This window comes from Aythya ferina (genome assembly GCF_964211825.1).
Source record: "Aythya ferina genome assembly, chromosome: 1".
Taxonomy (NCBI): domain Eukaryota; kingdom Metazoa; phylum Chordata; class Aves; order Anseriformes; family Anatidae; genus Aythya; species Aythya ferina.
Genome location: NC_140296.1, coordinates 182,478,992 through 182,500,925, shown reverse-complemented (window position 1 = coordinate 182,500,925; position 21,934 = coordinate 182,478,992). Strand labels below are relative to the sequence as shown.

At 38.6% G+C, this 21,934-nt stretch overlaps 1 protein-coding gene across 3 annotated transcripts in view; it reads left to right on the top strand.

The window, feature by feature from the left end:
* The window catches only part of TSPAN12 (tetraspanin 12), a 46,895-nt gene extending 29,470 nt beyond the window's left edge, over positions 1-17,425 (top strand). For 2 of the 3 annotated variants that reach the window (XM_084531811.1, XM_084531812.1), the window contains exons 4-7: positions 1,305-1,379; positions 5,579-5,686; positions 8,867-9,010; positions 15,807-17,425. In XM_084531811.1, coding sequence (XP_084387937.1) covers positions 1,305-1,379; positions 5,579-5,686; positions 8,867-9,010; positions 15,807-16,112 — 633 coding nt within the window. In that variant the 3' untranslated portion in view covers positions 16,113-17,425. The remainder of the gene's footprint in view (positions 1-1,304; positions 1,380-5,578; positions 5,687-8,866; positions 9,011-15,806) is intronic. The other variant, XM_084531813.1, reaches the window with a different exon arrangement.
* Positions 17,426-21,934: the final 4,509 nt, after the last annotated feature.

Below are 21,934 nucleotides of genomic sequence, written 5' to 3'. Positions count from 1 at the left end.
CCAGACCGGGTGTATGAAAATGATCTTCTGCAGAAGAATATTAAATCCTAACACTTGTGGATTTCTATTCTCTATTTTGAATAAAACTGTTTGTTGACCTTTTAATAGGAAAAAAAAACCATCACCCTTAGTACATATTTGTGTTTTTTATACCTTCCTAAATGCATTCCAGAATTAAATGACTAACTTAGAAGCATTTTGGCATTTATCCTACTAAAGAAATCGTATATTTCTTCTATTCTGATTTATATTTTGATGGTGTTTCTTTGTGCACGTATACTAATTCAGTACCTCTTTAAAATAATAGATGAGGAAGCTAACATGGGGCACAGGAACTTCTAGAGCACTCTGTCAAAAGTCTCTGCACCTCTGTCTCTGCTTTTGGCACAAGAATAGGGGAGAGGAAGAGAGCTAATAAAACAGTGAATCAGAAACAATAGAAACAGTCAGTCTCATGGGAGAAATTTGAAATCATAGCTTCGTTGTTTTCAAATTCCAAATAAAATTAAAATCCATTAAGACTAACTTTAAGACTGAGAACAAGGTGAAGGTCAGTCCAGTGACGTGGAAGAATGTTTGGAGTTGAGAGTGAATGGAACTTTGCTTTAAATAAATCGTACGTGAGTTACTCTTAATTTCCATGCTACTTCAGTTCAGGAGGGCTTTGTTGATGCTATATAGAAGTTTGGTGTGATTAGGAAGAGTAAAAATGTCAGCTTTTCTTAACAGTCTTAACCAAGTCCTGTACAGCTTCTTCATTTGTACATTTTTTTCTATTTTAAAATAAATCAAAGATGAGATCTTGTAGTAGATAAAAAAAAATTTCAATCCATACTAATAACTATTTGTGCATTTATGCCTGATCTCCAATACTTCAAATAATTTTAAGAGCATAGCTTTCAAGAACCCTTATTTGTGTTAACATCTTGACAATACTTTTAATTATTTTTCCCCTACTTCTGGCTATTAACCAAGGAACGTTGGTTAAGTGAGTAAAGTGAAAAAAGTGAAGGGCTTTCTGAGGTGAAATAAGATTGTTTTCCCCATTGTAACGTTTCATATGCTTCATGTTAAGTCAGTAAGAAAATTTACATGACTTAAATCTTTAGAAAGTTTGCTTCATGAATCTTTTAATATTTTGTTAACAAACAATGTATTTCAGATTCCATGTCCTCAGTCATGTGAAATATTAGTGATGTTTTGAGATGTCCTTTAATATTTTTAAGTCTTTTTTTTTTTTTTTTTTTTTTCTTCAAAACTAACATGAATTTCAAAAGTAACTAAGGCCATTCTGTTTTCTGCAGTACTTTGGAAGCTTGCTTGTAATATTCTGTGTTGAACTGGCCTGTGGTGTTTGGACCTATGAGCAGGAAATAACGGTGAGTCAGCAAAGGAGGCTGCATTTTTTCAAGAGAAGAAAACAAAGATTTCCATTAGCTAGCTGTTTTCTAATTGCTGTAGTGTTTATCTTTGTACATTATTCTGACAGTCTAATTTCATGTGACTGTCTTTTTTTTTTTAAACAGAATTCTTCTGGAAAGTCACGTCTGTCTGGAAGGTCCCGTCTGGGTTTCTCCCCACCCACTCTGTATTTGAGAGACAAATCTGCAGCCCCTGATTTATTTAAGGACTTTATTTTTAGTTAATTCTTGCTTAGGCAGATTCTCATTGAAGCCAGTGGAAATTTTAAGGATTAAATATGATCTTCAGTTTTTAAGATAAGTATTTTGAGGGAGGAGATGTGAGAATTTGTAGGGATTTTGCTCTAAAAGTTCTTAATGTTTTAAAGAAAAGCTCAAGCTCAGTGTACTATATTGTAAACAGTGTGTACTTTCACTAAAGAACTTGCTGCCTTCTGAAATCGCACTGCCTCCACAAGCTATAAATACCAGTTTTAAGCAAAGCATGTCTGAGCTATAAAACACTCTTCTGTAAACTTGTGAAGAGGTTTTATCTCAGTCTAGTTTGTGTAGCTGTACCGTCATGCAGGAAAATGGGTAGGTGTTGAGCAAAAAAATAGAATGAAATGTTATTCTGCTGGCTGCTACATCCTTTTGTCTTGCGTTCAGTCTGGTACATTTATATGAATAGCAAGACAAATATTTTTCTGCAAGCTGCCAAAATATGCCCAACATATTGGTCTTTTCAGCAGTGTGTAGCATTTCATTGCTGCAGTAAGATGGGAGGGAGCTTTCCTGATGTTTACACAGTACTGGGATTAGAGGAATTTCTGGCAGATTTGAAATCTGAAGTTACGTGGCAGCATTTTGCATCAGAATTCATTCCCTTGCTATACAGATTCCAACAGGGTGTTTTAATATAACAGTGATTAAGTCTATCTCTTTGCTTTAAATGTCAACTCACATTGATGCATTTTAAAACTGGGAATGCAGGTGAGAGGCGTGCATCATCCTATGGGCACAGCTGCCCTCTCCAGGGTTTTGCCAAGGCTGACAATTATAACTTAACATCTTCCCACATAAATCTTGTCGGTGGAAGCTGCCTGGAATGACATAACCTTCGGTGCGCCAGTATGTGCCTTCTCCAGCCTTTTCCATTCAGATAGAAAACCTGAAGCTATGTGTGTGTTTTGGGGCAACCCCCAAGCTATGGGGGTAACTGTTCAGTTACCTGCTATGCGACTGAAACTCTAACCTGGAACATTTTGATAAAAGCCCAGATACCCATGTTAAGGCCCTGGTGATACTTCTTCCCCCCAGAAAAACCCATGGCTTTCCCTGGGCCCCTCTCCCCTTAACAGCACTGAGCTCTATGTTTGTACCTTTGGCAGTGGGTCACAGGGAACCCAGTAATCCATGCTCTTTCAGGTTTTCCTCTCTCTTCCAGGAATTCAAGAATACGAATGTGAACTTTGAACATCCAAATAGAATAGAAAAAGATCTCTTTGGAAATTGCTTTTCTATTTGTCTTTTCTTCCTGTCTTTTATACCCATTTCCTTATCCTCTGAAATACAGTGTATCCTTTGAAATACTGTTTTCTCTTTCCAACTAATTACCTTTCCTTCTCCTTCTTTGTCTTAACACCAGTGCTCCTCGTGTAATGAGATGGGCCAGACTCAGGTTACCTGCTGCTGACACCCATAGGAAATGTGGTGGTTTGGAAAAGCGCAGCTGTTTCTCAGTGATTCTTTCATACCTGTGCGGGTCACTTCCCTGCAGCATGCTTTCTCCTACTCTGCTGCATGGAGATGAGATGACTGCCTTGTATCCCCGGGGAATGGCTCACTGTCATGTTGGTTTCAGTGTAGCATGAAATCACAAGAACCCCTTGTGGATCTCTGAGAATCAGTTAGCATTAGTGTAGGTGGGTGTGTGATGTCAAAAACGTCACTGAGGCAGAGCCACCTCTGCTAATCCAAAATGGTCTTTCTTTGGCATGTGGCCAAATCTACTGTAAGAGCCCTTGTATAAACAATTTTCCTTCTAGCTCATGATAGCTCTCAGCATGAAGTGTGCCTCGTGACTATTTTTTCCACCCACAAGAATGAACAGCCACTGTTGGTTCTCAGCTTACTTGGGCATTGGTCAGGCCTTGATATATATTAGAAAAATAATCCTAACAAGCAGATCTGAACAGCAAACTGCACTTTGTGTGCCAAATTCAAACCCTTGTTTCTACACTTTTGTTTATTTACATGCTGCATGAAGGCGTTGTTATAAAACTAAACATACGCTGCACAGTCAAATGAATGTATCTCATGGTTCTGTGTTATTGTGCAGTACTATGCATATGAGCTGGCAGGAAGCTGCTTAGCAGATACATTGATGTCCTCAGTTTGATGTCTAGATATTCTGGTAGTAGTCAAACATACAGATTCCAGACAGTGTCCCTCCTTAGCTCCAGAATTCAAATTGCCTTCCTACAGTGGGTTTTAGTTTGATTTGTTTTGTTTTTAACTTCCATCTCTCACTTTCTGATTTTTTTTCCTCCTTCTAGTTGTTTTCATAAAGGACACCTTTTGTTATGTGTGTAACCTAGGACTGTATTCAACTCAAGATAATAAAACAGTCTAGCAAATAAAATCTTAATTACAGTAATATAGAGTATTATCCAAAGAAAAAAGAGTACATTTCTCTTTACACGGCACTGAAAATCAGCATTGAGTACAAAAGTAAATTATTTTATTACAGTGACTAGTATAATGTTTGCAAGTATTCTGTGACATTGTTTTCATAAGTATTCTTAGTGCTGTACTGCTACCATATATTTTTCATGTGGACAATGGTGAATTCAAAGCTTTATAGCACAAGGAATAAAAATTCTGCAAAGTGAAAGGTGTGTTAAATTTCTGGGTTGTTATTATTATTAATATATTCATAATATACAAAGGACAAGGACCAGGCTTCTTGGAAAGCATTGTGATTTTCTTTTTCTTCTCAAGTTATATTTATTTATATTCACACAGTGCTATTACTGTTTGCTCCAAATTGAACTGGAGAGCTCAGTCATAGCCACCAGAGTAGCTTGGCTCCCCAGCCCTCCAAATGAAAGCCTATATTGCAGTTGTGATTGCTTTCACCGTGACTGTTAAGGCTGGTGGGAACAAGGCAAAACTCAGCACAAATGGTATGCGTGCCTAGAAGGGCAACTATGAAGTCTTCAACTCCTTGTTTCACTTTGGCACACTGAAATTTGAGCTGCTAAACAGGAAGCCAGTTTCTTTCCTTGCTTCTTAACTGCACTGTATGCCCAGTGCCATAGTGTTTGCTTACTTTATTTCTAACAAATTACTGATTAGAGGTCGTCATCTGATGAGAGCACCAGCTCTTCACATCTGTGTAGTCAGGTTTTAAAAAATGATTTAACAATTATTCTTTCAGACAAGAAGATTTACAAGGCAATGAGTGTGTGTGAAGAAAAATTTCACAGGTCCTCATTTTCTAAACTTGTTACTGTTCTTAATTGAGCACGTTCAAGATACCTGTGTGCTCAACTTCAGTCAAAGCCAGAAAGCTACTGGAAAGATGATCAGGGCAGAATTAATCTCAATGTTACAAATTTAAAAGATAGATATTTAAATCTGCATTTATCACCATAGACATTGAAGAAAGTGGATTTGGGGCTTCAAGGGAATGATTCATCCGCCTTGTGTAAAATATTTATCTTGCGATGAGATGAATTACCCTGGACAGCTGCCTGTTTCATTGTATTGACTAAGAGGCAACAAGGAGATAACTAAATTGGAGTAGACGAATTCCATCCCTGATGACTGGGATGGGGCTTGGTTCAAATTTTATGCCAGATAAAATCTGGTAATAATATAATCAAATTGTACACGACAATCTTTGAATCTCTCAAAAATGCGATAGCTCCTTTTCAGTGTACACTTCATTACCAGAAAAAGATCCAAATAACTTTTTCCTGCTATTGTTATAAAGGTTTATAAAGATTTGGTGTCATAAAAGTTGAAACATTTATTTTTCCTGTTTTATTTGAATACAGAGTTGTTTTGGTTATTGCACTTAAAAGATCTCGGAGTAGATGAAGGTTCTCGGTTTGGAGCCACAAGCTAACTGGCCTTCTGTTGTGTCAATCACTTTTCTTTCCTTGTTCTAGGTTCCAGTACAATGGTCTGATATGATCACTCTGAAAGCCAGGATGACCAATTATGGCCTACCTAGATACCAGTGGCTGACCCATGCCTGGAATTTCTTTCAGAAGGAGGTAAGAAGATGGTTAATTCATGAACTGAAATAATACATGTTTAGTGTTATGTATCTGCTAAAGGAAAAACTTTATTTTTAAGTGAATAGATGAATGCAAGTTAAATGGAACCCTGTGTAGTGACAATGTCTCTTACATCACTTGATAGCCTGCTTTTGAGGTTCTGGAGGTCCTAAAGACACTATTTTGTATATTCTACAACTTGATCTCCTGTTTTCTTAGAAATTATATTATTTACATGACATACTGTAGCTTTGCCTAATACAGGTAAGTTCATGTGTATCCATGTTATATAAATTTTAATATCAATATGTTATAAAGACCTGCACCTCAAAAAGTAAATTAAAATAAATGACCAGTGTTTGGTAGCTTGCACTACTGAACTACTGCTACTACAAAAGCTACCAATACTAGTAGTGGACAGACATGACAACCTCAAGAGCTTATTTCTGTTCAGTCATATAAGTAATTCTCAATATCATCAAAGTATCCAGCAGTTCAGGAGTCGGAAGATCCATATCTAGTTAGTGTGTAATCATGGTGTTACATGAAGCCTAATTCAAAATAACACTCAGAACATATTAAAACTCTCTTTGTGTATGTTAAAAGTAAGCATGTTACTAAACTCAATGAAAGTGCTAGCACTGTCTTTTTTTCTGCTAGTAATGTTAGGATACCAACACGTTTTAGGATTATTATAAAAGTTAAGAATATGGCTTATAAAGAAATGAAATTCTTCAGGTAAAATAAAACGAACAATTCTATGTTCTATTTTAATATTAAGCTATGCTACCCTTCCTGTATGCTCTGTTAGTTTCCTTTCATGGAGCTGTCATGTATAAGAACCGTGGTTACCTGGACTTGAGTGGCACAGGAAGCTTCCAAAAGGATGCCAGTGCTGTCTCTTTTGTTGAGGTTAGCAAAAAGTGATCAGGGTTTTTATTTCCTTTGACCAGGAGTCAAAAAAACAAAGCAAAAAACTGCTTATGTATTCACAGCTTTGCCCTGTAGCCTACTAAAATTCAGAACTATTTTTAAAGAATGAAGTATTATGTTACAAAAATGAAATTGCCCAAGGTAAAACCCATTAACTACAAATGTAACTCATGTGCAGGAAGAGAACTCTTTAAATGCCTGTCATTGTGCTGCCCTTGTTGAAGTGTTTAAGTCTATTGGTGTTGCACAGATTTCCTGTTTATTTAAACATTTCCTAGCTGTGCTTGGTTAGTCTGTATTTATACTAAAACCTAAAACAGAGAGCGAGGACTACATGCATTTAAACCCCTCACCCTTGCTCTGGCTATTCAAGTGCTACATTAAACAGTAATCCTTCATATGCAGGTAGAGCGTGTGTCTGTTCTGCAGCCTGAGATAACATAATCAGATGGTCTTGAATTCCTTGAATAGAGCTGATATTGTATCTTGATTTAAATGCATAGGTTGATTAAATAAAAAGCTGCCTTTTATGGTCCTGGTTATAGTAGTGTCATAATAATGGTTTTAAGGTGAATACTAGTAATAAAACATCTGCTTCTTTGCTAAAGAAGCCATGCCTTAACTCTTCTAGGGGAGAAGAATTTCTTTTTTAAGTTAAATTTCTGATGTTTTATCTGTGACCAAAGGAATTTTGAGAAACTTTGAAGTGAATTTAAGAAGGCTCTTTTACCACTTCTACTAAACTGTTGAAGTCTCGTTTTTGTTCTGCCTACTCATAACTTAGATGGTGAATGGGTGAACATGGTATGTATTTTATGCCTGAATGAGCACTCTGCATGAAGCCCTTCTTTAGTCAGCATTATGATTTTTTCCAATTCCTAAAAAGTCATCTCTGATCAGCTGTGTGCTCTTTCTTCTGTATTATTTAACATCTGAGAGAGACGGGAAATGTTTTTCCCACCACCGCTACCACCTCCCTTGCTGGTCTAATGCCAGAGTTGTGACTATGCTAAGGAAGGCGGGAAGGGTTGTTTCAAGGCAGGAAGGAAGAACTGGGGTTGGGGAAAAAAGACTCGATAATAAGGAGACTGTTCAATGAGGTTGACTTTATGGTTGCAATGATAAAAATAGGGGCGCTAAAGCTGTGCTGAAATTCAGAAATGGAAGAAGTGGGGTATGTAAGAGGAGTGGAGTACAAGCATTGTATCTGGGCACTGATCTGTTTGAATATGACTGAGAAGTGGATTAATCATATACAGAAGTCTGGCTGTGAGGTGGGTAAATGGGGCAAATGTTCTCAAGTCCATGGGTCTTTGCTAGATGAATTGTAAGCACTGAGATTGGTACTGGAGGACATTCGGACGGACAGCACCATTTTGTTCCTCTTACAAGGCCTTTTCTCAGTCATATCAACTCCCCATCCAATGCTGAAAAAAAAATCTGACATAGCTGCTTCAGCTGTTTTTTATGTGAATGCAGCTAGGAATGTGGTAGGCTAGTCATTTGGCTTTAAATCTTCTGGTGTGCTCTTCAGAGAAGACAGGTTGTTAGTCCTGGTGGTTTTTATAGCCAATTATGGCTCATCTGCTTTGCAGCTAGAGTTCCCACTTTTATGATTGTTTCTGTTGCTGTGTTTTATTATTATATTTTACTGTGATGCCCTATTCTTCCATTTACATTTTGTCTTTCAATATTTGTAACGTCTCTACCTTTTCTCACTTTTTAAACTTTTTTTTTTTTTTTTTTTTACTATTTTCAGATAAATCTCTGCTGTATGCTTTTTCTGATCTATTTTTCAACAGATATGTCCGTAGCTGTAGCCTTGCAGGAGTAGTCCTTACTAGTAAGACCGTAATAATCTTTTCATACAATTTGCTTTAGCCACAGATGTGGTTGGTCACTCTTGCCATGAGATTATCATGCGTTAGTCTACAGTAATATGGATAGCAAAACTGAAAAGTATGGGAATTTCTGCAAAGCCTCCTTTGAAGGAACAGTGGGGTTTTAAAGGACAGAGCAGTATCACTGGCTGTTTCTGAAGTGTTCATTGGTCACTGCATTACTTCTTTCACACCACTTTTCTGTCAAAGCAGAGGAATGTACCTGAAAGCTCTTGTTTGTGTTTTAGTCCTACTTAAATATTTCAAAATGTTTTAATAGGAATTTATTTAACTTGTTTGATGACCTACTTTTGTGAAGAAGTAGCATCATTATTGCTGATCTTGGTTAATCCTTCCTTTGCAGTTTAAATGTTGTGGGGTGGTGTACTTCACAGACTGGCTGGAAATGACAGAGATGGACTGGCCACCTGACTCCTGTTGTGTCAGAGAGTTCCCAGGATGCTCTAAGCAGGCACATCATGAGGATCTCAGTGACCTTTATCAGGAGGTAAGAATAAAAATATGGGTATTTCAGATGGCTTTGTGCAGTCTTCATGATCCGGTTTCTTTTTTCCAAACTTTTTTTTTCTCTTGCATTGCAGCAAAAAGGTTTGCAGAGCAATTCTTTTTTGTTTGTTTGTTTGTTTGTTTGTTTGTTTTTTGAAAGAAGTTAATGTTGTTAATGCTGAGGTTTTGAGCATCTGCTGTCTTTTTTAATGAAGACCTCCAGAGGCAGCACTCTTGAAGCACTAACTTCCTATCTGCACACCTTCTTCTCTTATAGATGTCAGAAGGTCCTTTAACTGTGGAGGTAGACACTGAAAATCAGGAGCACATCTATTGACAAAGACACTGAGATTCTCAGATCTTTTTTCACAGTGTTTTTCTGAAGAGATGAAGTAAATTAGGCATGAGGGAGGATATTTTGTTTTCGGTATGGTTTTTATAGCCAACTGCAGCTCGCCTACTTTGCAGCCACAGTTCACACTTCTATGTTTGATTCTGGAAAGTGAGAGGAGAGGACTTAAGCAAAGGTGTTCAAGCTGAACCAAGCACCTCAACAGGCAGTCTGGTAGTAGTCCAACACTTACTCCTTGAGTGCCACCAATATAGCTTAGGTAATTCCTGAGCCAAAGTTACTGTGAGATATTTTTCTTTCTTTACCTTGAATATTACTTTTAGACGAAGGAAGATGAATGGTGGTACTTAAGTGTGCTCTTTTGGGTGTGAAATTGGGAATGAGTCCATGAGGAACCAGGCCTGGAACAGAGAACCATGCTGGTTCTTTGCTGTGACATACAAATCGAGATCAATACTAGGACAAGCCCAGTCCTTGAAGGTGGGCTTCCATGATGTTGACAAAGTTCCCAATCATGATTTTTCCCAGAAACTAATTGACGGTATAGTTTGACATTTTGTTACATATAATGTAACATTTTCTTCAGTTACTTTTGGAGAATAAAAATAACAGCTGTTAGGAAGGATTTTTCAACTCCTGAAACCATCCATTGTGTTCCAAACTGTGTTAAATGTCAAAAGTGCTAGATTCAATTTGAAGTCTCTCAGTAAAAGTAGGCCGGTGGAGGAAGAGAATCAGAGACACAATAGAGCTAACATGACAAGAAGTCAAGTAGCTACCAGGATGTGTGAGAATTAATAGTGAAGGACAATGATGTTGTGGAGCACAAAGACTAAATTAATGCCTACTAGATTTGCAGAGAGACTGCCTGGCTTTTTTCTAACAGAAACCTGAAGGGCATATTTATAGTTCTTCTTCTATTCTACCCTAGATACCCCAGTGACTTTTTAGTTGGATTTAATCTCTTATTAAAAAAATAAATAAACACAAACACACATATATTTGGCTTTCTACTGCAGAATCTTTTCCAAAATGGGACAGCCTTTATTTTGTTTCACCAGCCACAAAAATAATGTTTTGCTTTCCGAGTTATGTACAGTGTTTGGTTGGCAAAACTGTTTTTTTTTTTTTTTTTTTTTCCATGATGCTTGTTTGTGGGTTTTCTTACAGGCTTGTACTATATCCTTGTTCTTATATTTATCACTGTCATGCAAAAACAACTTTAACTGCAAGGCTAATCTGTCTGACTTCTGCTTTGGATAACAGAAGGAGGAAAGCTTCTTTAGAAAGTGATTTAAAACAAATTTATGTAGTCTGCTGATTCTAGAGGGAACCTGATGAGATTAGCCTCGCTAGGCTAAAATTGGCTTATGTAAATATCCATTCTGGTACTTCAGAAAAGTCCTTTGCAGTATTTCAGAAAACAGAAGTTTAGTTTGTTGGCTGGGATGGATAAAATTTTGTTGTAGTTGTGCTGTAATTTTCTGCTGGGATCTCTGAGCTCTCTGTGGTCTCATTTGGAGTCCTTTGCAATAACAATTTCTGTTGAAAGGATGGTGGCTTACTTGAAGACTTGCCTGAAAGTATTTTTGACAGGAATTGTGCTCCTGCTGCTATATTTTGAAAGCCTTTTCTTTCTTTCTTTCCTTTTTTTTTTTTTTTTTTTTTAAATGTTGAACTGCATTTATTCTGACAAACCCCTCACCTTTGTACAATTCATAGAATAAGGAAGTCTTAGATTGTAATTGAAATGGGTGTGCATGAGGACTTCTTAGTCCTCATGTTTAGGAGGTTCATTTTGTTTCAGTTTGGTCTGAGAACAAGGGGACGTCTGCCAGTCTTGTAAAATAATTGGTAGGATTTGATAGCTTCAGAAAAATCAAAATTGTGTGTTAATTTTTACTTTTTTTTTTTTTTCTAGTATAATTTTGACAATCCTCAGAACTTGTATATATAACAGATGTTACATGTGCTTGTGGTTTATCAGTTCTCTGCTGCTCTGAGAAGATCTTATTTATTTAAGATCTGATTATTATTCTGTTGGTACTGTGGTGTTGCAGTAAATCAGAAAAACATGCTTTGTTTCTGTTTTAATACTGAAAATGCCAAATGGCTCTTAGAGTAAACTTGAACCAGGTCCTTAATACTGGTTTAGAGCTTAATACCTTAATAGCTCAGTAGGAGTTCGAAGCTAATACTCCTCTGAATGATCACTACAAAATTTCATAGTATTTATGATTTGTCAACAAGAGCTTTCAGTTTAGTGACAAAGTACTACTTTTGCCTAGGGAAGTATATTTGTGTACTCTTTAATTGCAGGCTACCAACGATGAATATGTTGCATAAGCAGAAATAAAATGAATTTGAGGATAACGGGGGTAGCTGGGTATTTCTCAGTTTTGAGGCGGATTATGAACAGGTATTAGAGCAAAACTGTGAGAACATCATTAAATGTCCAAAAAAGGGCGGCAGTCTATCTAGATCAGGCATAATTTGTGTCAGTTATGTGTGTTTTCTGCAGGAGATGCAGGCATTAATGTTAGTGCTGTTTGTTAATGGATGTTTCCTCCAGGCAACAAATGAACTGAATTTGAATACTGCTGTGGTTGAGCATTTTTAAATTGTGACCAGCTTGTACCTTAATCCCTTAACGTTATCTAAGTATTAAAACGCAGACAGTTTCTCTGTAATTAAAAACAAATTTGGAAAGTTACTTAATTACACCACTGTCTTTTAGCTGCAGGAAAAAAAAAGACACTAACGTGGTGATTTTTGTTCATCAAGTTCAATTACATAGCTTTTGCTATATATTTCTTTTTTTCAGATTTCAAAGAATCCAGATTTTCTCCTTGTTCTGTGTCTAAACTGTGTTAATTTATAAAAACATAAAAACACCAAGGCATCGTGAAGAGTGTAAAGACATTGAGATCCTTTAACTTACTCTGTAGTATGTTGATTTTATTTATATCCTAAATGAGAACCTGCTGACTGCAGTGTGAATTTTGTGTGTCAGGCAAGAATCAGGCCTTTCATCAAATAACTTCATGACTGAAGTTATATGAAGGAATTTTACTTGAAAAAGTAAAACTTGAAAAGTGTTGTTTATTATAGCCTGATATATCTTCAGATTATGTCATTTTGATCAATTGCTTTCTTTTCATAGAAAAGTTACAAGATTTGTAGGAAGGACATAACCACAAAAATGGTGTTTTGAAGGTAATGCCCATTCTGATGGGTTCCACGAGGTCTTCTGCTGGGACCAATGCCTGCTGGTACTCCTTAGTATTATCCTATAATGACTACTACTCTGAATTTTCCCTTGCTGATGCTGTTCCTTTGATTTCTGTACTGTGAAGTCCTGTAAAGTTTAGCATGTGTCAAAGTAGCTTAGGGCCCGCTCTTCAGAGTTTTATCCTTTCTAAGACTTTTCTGAGCAGCAAGTAGTGTAGCTTGTGTTTGCACTGCTGTCCAGTAGTCCCCAGAGCCAGCATCTCTGTGGATCCTTGCTGATCTACAGGGACTTGGGAGCTTTTCAGAAACCTTGTGCAGTAATTACTTGGCCACATGCGCAAACTGTGTAGCATGTGCTCTACATAAGAGATTATTCTTCCTAAATTTCCATTTTTTGAAAATGTCTGCTTACGGTATTTTAACATACTTTTTATTTTTTTTCGGTCTTTTTTTTTGGTGTAAATAATTATTTTTCTGTAAATAAGTGCTTTGGATTTGCACCTGTACAATGGTAGGGAGAGGTGATGGGTATAACCATCTTCCTAATACAGCATGTGGGTGGTAAGCTCTTTGGAGAAGGGTCTAGTTCCCCGCCTAGGTTTGTGCAGGGTGGGTAATTGCAGCCACTCTCACAGTGAGATATGAAATAAAGCATGACAATAATGCTGTGAGGTGACTTTCAAGCTCGAACATCTGCAGAGTCTCCATGGGAATAGCAGTCTGCAGGATGGGTGTTGGTACTTGTATTGCTTCAGAGGTGTAATTAATTTGACTCAGCTTGGGGACCTGCTATGGCTAGGGGTGTTTCCTGGTGCTGCTGCAGCAGCTGGAGATGGTGTATAGGTGGGAAAGAAGCATGGAAACCACTATGCTAAGCCAGTTAGCCCTGGGTTGGATGGAGGACCCTGATTGTGGGAAAAATAAAATCCCAGCTAGTTGCAAATTTGTGCAGGGTTTGCTGCTCCAGCTGGATGCATATAAGTGCAGGAAAAATGGGATTCACCCCTGGATACTCAAAGAGCTGGCCAATGTTATCACAAGACCTCTCGTCCAAAAGTCTTTGGAATCTGAGGAGGGTCCCCAAAAACTCTCAGGAAACTGGTCAAATTTTGTCCCAGTTTTCAAGAAGGGTAAGAAAGAAGACCCAGGTAATTACAGGCCTGTCAGTCTCACTTCAGTTTCTGGTAAAATTATGGAGATTATTCTGGGAATTATTGAAAAACATCTGAAAGATGGTACAGGTCACAGCCAATATGAGTTCTTGAGGGTAAAGTCCTGTTTAACTAACTTAATTTCCTTTTATGACGATACCCATATAGATGACCAATGGAAGACAGGAGATGTAATCTTTTTGGATTTCAGCAAAACTTTTGATAGTGTTTCTCACAATAGCCTTATGGAACAAATGTCCAGCACACAGGTAGATAATATGATGGGTGAACAATCGGATGGTGGGTTGGGCTCTAACGTTTATTGTAAACAGGGTTACATCAGGCTGGTGGCCAGTCACTATTGGGGTTCCCCAGGGCTCCATTTTAGGGCTTTACTATTTCCATAAATTACTTGGATGTAGGATTCGAACGTATACTGAGTAAGTTTGCAGATGACACTAAACTGGGAGGAACTGCTGACTCCCTCTAGGGCAGAGAGATTTTGACAAATTAGAGAGCTGGGCAATCACCAGTCATATGAATTTTAACAAGACCAAACAGCAAATTCTGCACCTGAGGCAATTTTGGTTATATATGCAGATGGGGATGAGAGGCTGGAGAGCAGCCCCACTGAAAGGGAACTGGGGATTTTGTTTGACAGCATGTTGAATGTGAGCCAGCAGTGTGCCCTGGCAGCCAGGAGAGCCAAGCATACCATGGGGTGCGTCAGACCCAGCACTGCCAGCTGGGCGAGGGAAGGGATTGTCCTGCTCTGCTCTGCACTGGGCGGCCTCACCTCCAGCACTGTGTGCAGTTCTGGGCACCTCAATATAAGAAGAACATAAAACCAGTAGAGATTGTCCGAAGGAGGGCTACAAAGATGGTGAAGGGCCTAGAGGGGAAGACATATGAGGAGTGGCTGAGGTCCCTTGGTTTGTTCAGCCCAGAGCAGAGCAGGCTGAGGGGAGGCCTCATGGCGGCCTGCAGCTCCCTCACGAGGGGAGCGGAGGGGCAGGCGCTGAGCTCTGCTCTCTGGGGACAGCGACAGGACCCGAGGGAACGGCATGGAGCTGGGACAGGGGAGGGTCAGGCTGGGGGTTAGGGAAAGGTTCTGCACCCAGAATGTGGTCGGGCACTGGGACAGGTTCCCCAGGTTAGTGGGCACGGCACCAGCCCTACCAGTTCAAGGAGCATTTGGATAGTGCTCTCAGACAGATGGCCTGATTTTTGAGTGTTCCCATGTGGAGCCTGGAGTTGAATTCAATGATCCTTGGGGGTCTCTTCCAACTCGGGATATTTTGTGATTCTGTTAGTCCATTTTTCTAACAGGTGAATTTCCGTGTCATTTTTCACAATATTGGTTTTGTCCTTCCCTACCAGTCTCAATGACCTGGTGTTACTTATTTTTCTTTCTCTCCGCTGAACCAATACCCAATAGACTTTTCAAAGACTTTAGGAAATTACTTTGTAGCAAGAGATATACCTTGACTGGCCCTGCACAAGACAAGGAAAAACTGGTTCTTTGTGTAAACTATGCAAAAAATGGCAGAAGTTTCTGCTTTCAGATCAGAAATGAAGCCAAGTTCATTTTTAGAGTATAGTCTACAGATACATGAGGCTGGCAGAGTGTAACTAGCATAAATGAATATGTTTTTTGCAGTGAGGAAATGCTACTATTTCAAGAATGAAAAGCTGGAATAATGCTATATGATACTGTTACTACTCAGTACTAAAGAAGTTCTGTTAGTACTCAATACATTCTCAAAATTTGTCAGAAATCCTCCATCAAGGGTGTTTTTTTTTCACTATTCCTTACTCAGTGTCTGGAATGTAATGATTTTCCTACTCTATAGAGTATTTCTGCTGAACTAAAAAACTGGCACATGATGGATGCAGGTAACACTTAAAAACAAAAGGTGAGAAGAAACATTGATGAGGTCATGCAAGTCTGTAGATCTTTTGGGGGAGCCAGAAAAGCCAGTACTAAAACTGGCTAAGCCTTGGGAACTGCAAGCCAAATAATATTGACTAACTTTTTTTTTTTATCTATTTTTGTTTCATAGGGATGCGGTAAAAAAATGTACACATTTTTGAGGGGGACGAAGCAATTGCAAGTGCTGAGATTTCTTGGAATCTCCATTGGAGTAACGCAGATTCTGGCTATGATCCTCACTATTACCTTGCTGTGGGCTCTGTACTATGACAGAAGGGATCCTGGGGCAGATCAAATCATGTCCCTGAAGAATGATACCTCGCAGCAGCTGTCATGTCATTCTGTGGAACTACTGAAACCAAGCCTAACAAGAATCTTTGAACATACATCGATGTCAAATAGCTTTAATACACACTTTGAAATGGAAGAGTTGTAGGTGATGGAATTAATCTAAGAAGATACAGGGGTTTTAATCATTTTTTGTTGTTTTTATTCTGTTCCATCAAGTATACCAAATATACCAGTCTTCCTATGCTTCAAAAACCAGCTAATGATTGATAAAGAGGCCTGTGCATTAAGAAAGATAATGAAATGTCTGTATTTCAGCCTCTTAGAAGAGCTGTATAACAGAATTGTTCTTGCTTTTAAAAGGCATTCATTCTCTGGGCACAGTAATAGTTAACTTACTGTCACAAGATGAGTGATGTGTAAAATACTGATTTGTTCACGTGTAGATAGACAAAACCTCTGCGGAAGCATCATGGGAAAGGAAGAAAGATACTTGTCTTTTGAAGAAATGACTGTGCTTTGGACAAACAAAATGTGACTTCAGCTGAAATTGACTTTTACATTTTTAATAAGCCATTTGGAAAATGTCTTAAAATAATCAGGGATCTATGTATATATAATTGTGTGTTTTTGTGTGTGCATGGATAGCGGAACTACAATTCAAGTAAATACTTGGATTTGAAAAATTGCAAGATCTGTAAAAAGCGCAAGATTTTCTTTTTCTAACAAAACCTTTATCTTAGCTATTGTTGTTAAAGATGTTCTAAAACTTCTATTTTTATCTAATGTAACTGTTTAATTTTTAAGTTTATTAAACGGTTAAATGTATTAAACAGGGATTAAAAACAAAACAATGATTTTGGACAATAGACTTTAATTTTCTGAGTAATTCTAGAGAATTCTCCTTTGAAACAGTTTGTTCTATGGACTATTTCTTAGTAAAAAGAAAAAAAAATAAAACAACTAAACAGTCTTTCCAAAATGGGGATCATTATAGGAGTAGCCTATTTTTTTATAAATAAATCTTTTCTCCTGTCTGTGATTCCCATGGAGATGGAAACAAAAGACTACAAGGAAAATGCTTACCGTTCTGGATGCTATTGCAATAATTGTTAAAGTACATAAGGAGAAATTATACTTTGGCTTGTACTTCATTAAGAGCTCTCTAGTGGCTTAAAATGCCAACTGGAAACAGCATTAAATGTATTTATTGACATGGGGAAAGTGCATTTTACTGTATTTTTATGAACAATGTTTATTTCATAGGATTATTTTTACAGTCAGCCATGCTCCTGAAATATATATTTGTTCCACTGAGTACAGTAGTTTGTGGCAAATAGGGTTTTTACATAGAACTACATTTTAAAAATTCTTTCATTTGTTTTGGAATTTGTAAGAGGAAAAAAAAAGAAGTAAGGTGTGATTTGGTAGACAATAAAATCACTACTGTCTTAAATTCCATAATGGCTTTTTCATTTTGAAGTCACAGAGCGTGAATGCTTTGGTGGGAGTTAGGAGGGTCCTCCTGCTAGTGTGAGTTAATTTGATGCATCTTTACCCATTCCACTTATTCTGTCATGGAGAAACTGAACTGTAAATTTCAGTTGCTTTTTTATTGCTTCTAAGAAAGCTTCCAAGGGATCATGAAATTAAGCTTGTCAGTTGTGTGGGCTGTTGTTTGTTTTTTAGCAGTCTACAAGTGGGTGTAATTACTTCACAGGTTATATTGCAAGCAAGATTATCTTTTGCTTTTGTATCTTTCTTACAGAGATACTAATACTTACTTTGGGATTTAAGAAAAAGGGTAAAGGATAGAGCTCTCCACATTTTGATTGGAATGACTTTGTCAGAAATACTTTTAGGTGCCTTTCAGAAGGTTTTATGCCCAGCATTACTGCACGTATGCAGATTTTCGTCCTTCCCACTGCTTAGCCTGAGCAACATTTCTGTACATGTCTGTAGCTACAGAGAAAGTTCCATGTAGAAAAGGAGGATGTGTCTAAGAAAGCCTGAATTTTGGACTGCCACAGTGACCTGTTACACTACACAGTGGATTGGGATGCCTCCAATCAGGGGGCCCCCCTTTATGTACTGCAAGGTTGCTGGAAGGTCTCCCTGGAGCCTTCTCTTCTCCAGGCTGAACAACTCCCAACTCTTCCAGCCTGTCTTAGTAGGAGAGGTGCTCCAGCCCCTTGATCATCTTTGTGGCCCTCCTCTGAACTCATTCTAATACCTCCATGTCCTTCTTGTGCTGGGGGTCCCAGAGCTGCACACCGTGCTCCAGGTGGGGTCTCACAAGGGCAGAGTAGAGGGCAAGAATCACCTCCCTCACCCTGCTGGCCACTCTTCTTTTGATGCAGCCCAGGATACAGTTGGCTTTTTGGGCTGCAAGCACGCATTGCCATCTTGTGTTGAGCTTCTCATCCACCAACACCTCAGGTTCTTCTCCTCAGGGCAATTCATTCTTCTCAATTCATTCTCCTCCCACCCTGTATCTATATGCTTGGAATTGTCCCAGCCCAGGTGCAGGACCTTGCATTTGGCCTTGTTGAACCTCATGAGGTTTGCACAGGCCCACCTCTCAAGCCTGTCAGGGTCCCTTTGGAATCCCCTAAGTTCATTTTGGGGAGCTCCTTTGCTAGCATGAATATTTTATGATTTTGTAGTCCTAACATTTGGACATTTCCTTTACTAGTCTAAATCCTAGGCCACATAAGGCTATGAGACCCTGTGATAATTCCAAGTTTCAACCTTCTCTAAATACAGCTGTGCCTCTAGTCCTGGGCTGCTTTTACAGCCCAAGTTGCTTGGTGTTAGGCTTCCCAGGTGGTTAAGAAGCACTGCCAGTAGGTGTAGTTACGGCAGCAGTATAGCTGTCTGAACACGATGAGCTTGCTAGGACAGGCTTAGGGGTTAAGGCTTCATTCATCTTAAGAAACATGAATATGATAGAATATCTTGTAGAGTCTCCTCAGATCTGGATTATGGCTCCTGAGCTGGGTTTGTGAGATACCTGTATTGCTGCTCTGCCTAAATTTTGTTTGTGCATCCTGTATATATATTGGAAATACAGTATGTTATGTATGTGTAGTGGTTAGATGTCGACTTGTAGTGATCCTCTGCTTTGAGATTGAGGAGTATTTATGTACCCAAGCTGCCAGTCTGACAAAGGAGGTTAGAGAAATGAACCTATGCCTGAGATCATCCAGAATGAGATGTGTGTGTTTAGGGTGGAGATCAGTATGCCACTGTTCATTAAGCCCACAATTACTCCTACAGCAGTGTAACAGATAGTGGAGGTACTTATATAGTCCTTGTGGGGGTTGCCAGTCCTTAGAGCAGAATGGAAGCAAGGTGTTGAAGAGCACCCTGAGAAACGGTCTACACGTGTCCTTGGGATCTACTCAGTTCTTCAATAAAGAAGTTCAATGCCTCTTGTTCAGTTCAAATGTTGAAAGGGATTTATCAAATCACAGCTAAAACATTAGGTCCAGGGGGTGGTGAATCCATACCATGAATAGAGAGATTAGGGGTTTGTGGTACTGCTTCTCGAAAAATGATTTGGTGGGGGTTCCTTCATTATGGTGGGGCTCCTTTGATAAGGGACCAGTCTCCCAGACCAGTGCTTTTGGACTTCCACGATAACAAACATCTATAGTCTGGGTAACTTGTGCTTGGTACCCAGTTCCTGAGCCAGTCTGCATTCAGAATGGGGTTAGCTTAATTCAGGGAAAGATTTACGTGTCAGGAATGATGAAAGTATTCCTTTTCTGGGATAGAAAACTTCTATTTTGAGTATCTAACCCCATTTGTCAATCTAGGTCTTAGCTGTAAATTGGAACACTTTCAAACTTTTCTCTTTTTGTGTGCTCAGGCTATGAGGTGTCTATGTTTTTCTAGGGCTTGTTAAAGGAACCTTAAAATTGATTGACTGGGTTGCTGTAAGTCTATTCTTTTCCTGTAGAGCTTTAGGATACAAGTAAGAGAGAGGTTGCTTGGCAAAAGGGGAATATTTAGAGACATTTGCAGCAGTGAGAATTACTTCAACCTTTAATTTCCTTTTCCCCTTAGTTTTGCAGGAGTACTCAGAGGAGAATGGTGGTGTATTCTTTCTTCTGTGCAGCATAAGCTGTAATGAACCAAATCTTTCTTGTCACAAGAAGCAACTGTGGAGCTGCTCCTTAATGTTTTTCACAGATCACTTAATGTGTTAGGAAATGGGTCACCCCCTGCCCACGTCAGACATTTCCATTCAGCCACACAAATCTCACACTTGAGGGAACTTGCTGCAGCAGTGAGGTTGAGTGAGGTTTACACTGAAATAATTTGGGAGTATGGGGATACTTTTATGAGACAAACTTCACTATTCCTGGTCTTTGGACAAGGTATTGCTTCATCCACCAGCAGGTCACGAGTCAAGGCTTTCTGGAAGACGTATAACCGCTTTCTGTTCTTTATAACCACCCACTCTGTAAAAGTACCCTGCAAATCTAAGAGAATATTATAAAGAATATATAGTAAAAACAGAGGCTGTTTTTGGCAGTGACTACACAACTTATAATAAGGGAAATAATGTAATTATTATACAGGAAAGTATTTTTAAAATAGTTTTTGGGTTTTTAAAATACTTTTTTGAATAGTTTTATTTATTTATTTATTTATCTCTAAAGCATTATATTTAATTCATGTGAATTATTGAAACAAAATTGTTTCTAAAAACTTAAAACTCTGGTATGATAGACTTCATTTTTTTTAACAATTTGTGATGTCCTAAATACATAAGAATTTTTATGCATCTGCTTGCTTTTTATTCAGCACTCCCCCGCCTTCAGTTGCTTGTTGTGTGTATTAGTGCATACAGTGAAAATGGGTACTTGAAAAGTAAATAAATAGATAATGCAGGCAAGTAAGAAACTAAATGGTCTAGGTAATTAGGTATGTCTTACAGCCTTTGTCAATTTATCTATGTTGATGTTGTCCATGACTGACAGCTATTCCAGCTCTCTGGTTATACACCATTCTGCTGTGTAGTTACTGCTCATGGCTGTTCCAGGACACCTGAGCATCAGATGTTTCTGTGGTCAATGGCAAAATAAAACCACGGTGAGCCCCAGTTACGGGCAAGAGAGCATACAAACTCCTAAGCGCCCTCCCAGTGCAAATCTTTACAATCCCGTCATTTTACTAATATATCCTCCTCTAGACCAATTTTCTTCTTGAACATCACCCTTTCCCACAGAGCATGTGCAGGTTGCAGTGTGCTCTTTGCTGCAAATGCATTCGTTCAGCAGTGGGTGTGTTTCCACAGTGACTATATACAAAATCTCAAATGTAAAGTATATGTTTTCTGTTTCTGAAGACATTTTATGGGAGGACAGTCATTCTTAAAAATGGTCTAGGATGGTTCAGCTCCTGATAAAGTTGACCATCATGCATGCCAGTGCTATGGCATAGGCAGCTGATAGATGAGCATCATCTGCACTATCGTTTGCCCCTTGCAAATGATCTGCAGTGTGTTGTTTGCTGCTGTGAAAGGAGTTTGATCACATCTGTGCACTAATATATCAAAGGAATTTGCTCTCAGACTTGAGGTAATTTTGTAGCCTGGGAGACATATCCAGTCGGTGCCTGGATATATTCAAAACAAAGCAGAAATTTTTTGAAATATTTGAAAAATATTTTTGAAATAATTCAATACTCCAATTTTCTCTGCTGCTGCAGGCTGGGTAGGAACTGGCAGAGGGCTCCTCGTAGCAGCAATAATAGTGAAGGGCAGTGGGGAAGGGAAATGTGGTGGCTGCCTACCCAGAGAAGGGCAAGTCTGTGTTAATGCAGCATGCTGGTCTTGGTGGCTCTCTTATGGTTTGCATGGGCTCAGATGTGCTTGCCTGAAATGTGTATTGGGGACATTCATTGTCCTCAGATTTACTGTTCCTTGACTCTTGGTAGGAAAAAAAAACAAGTCCCATG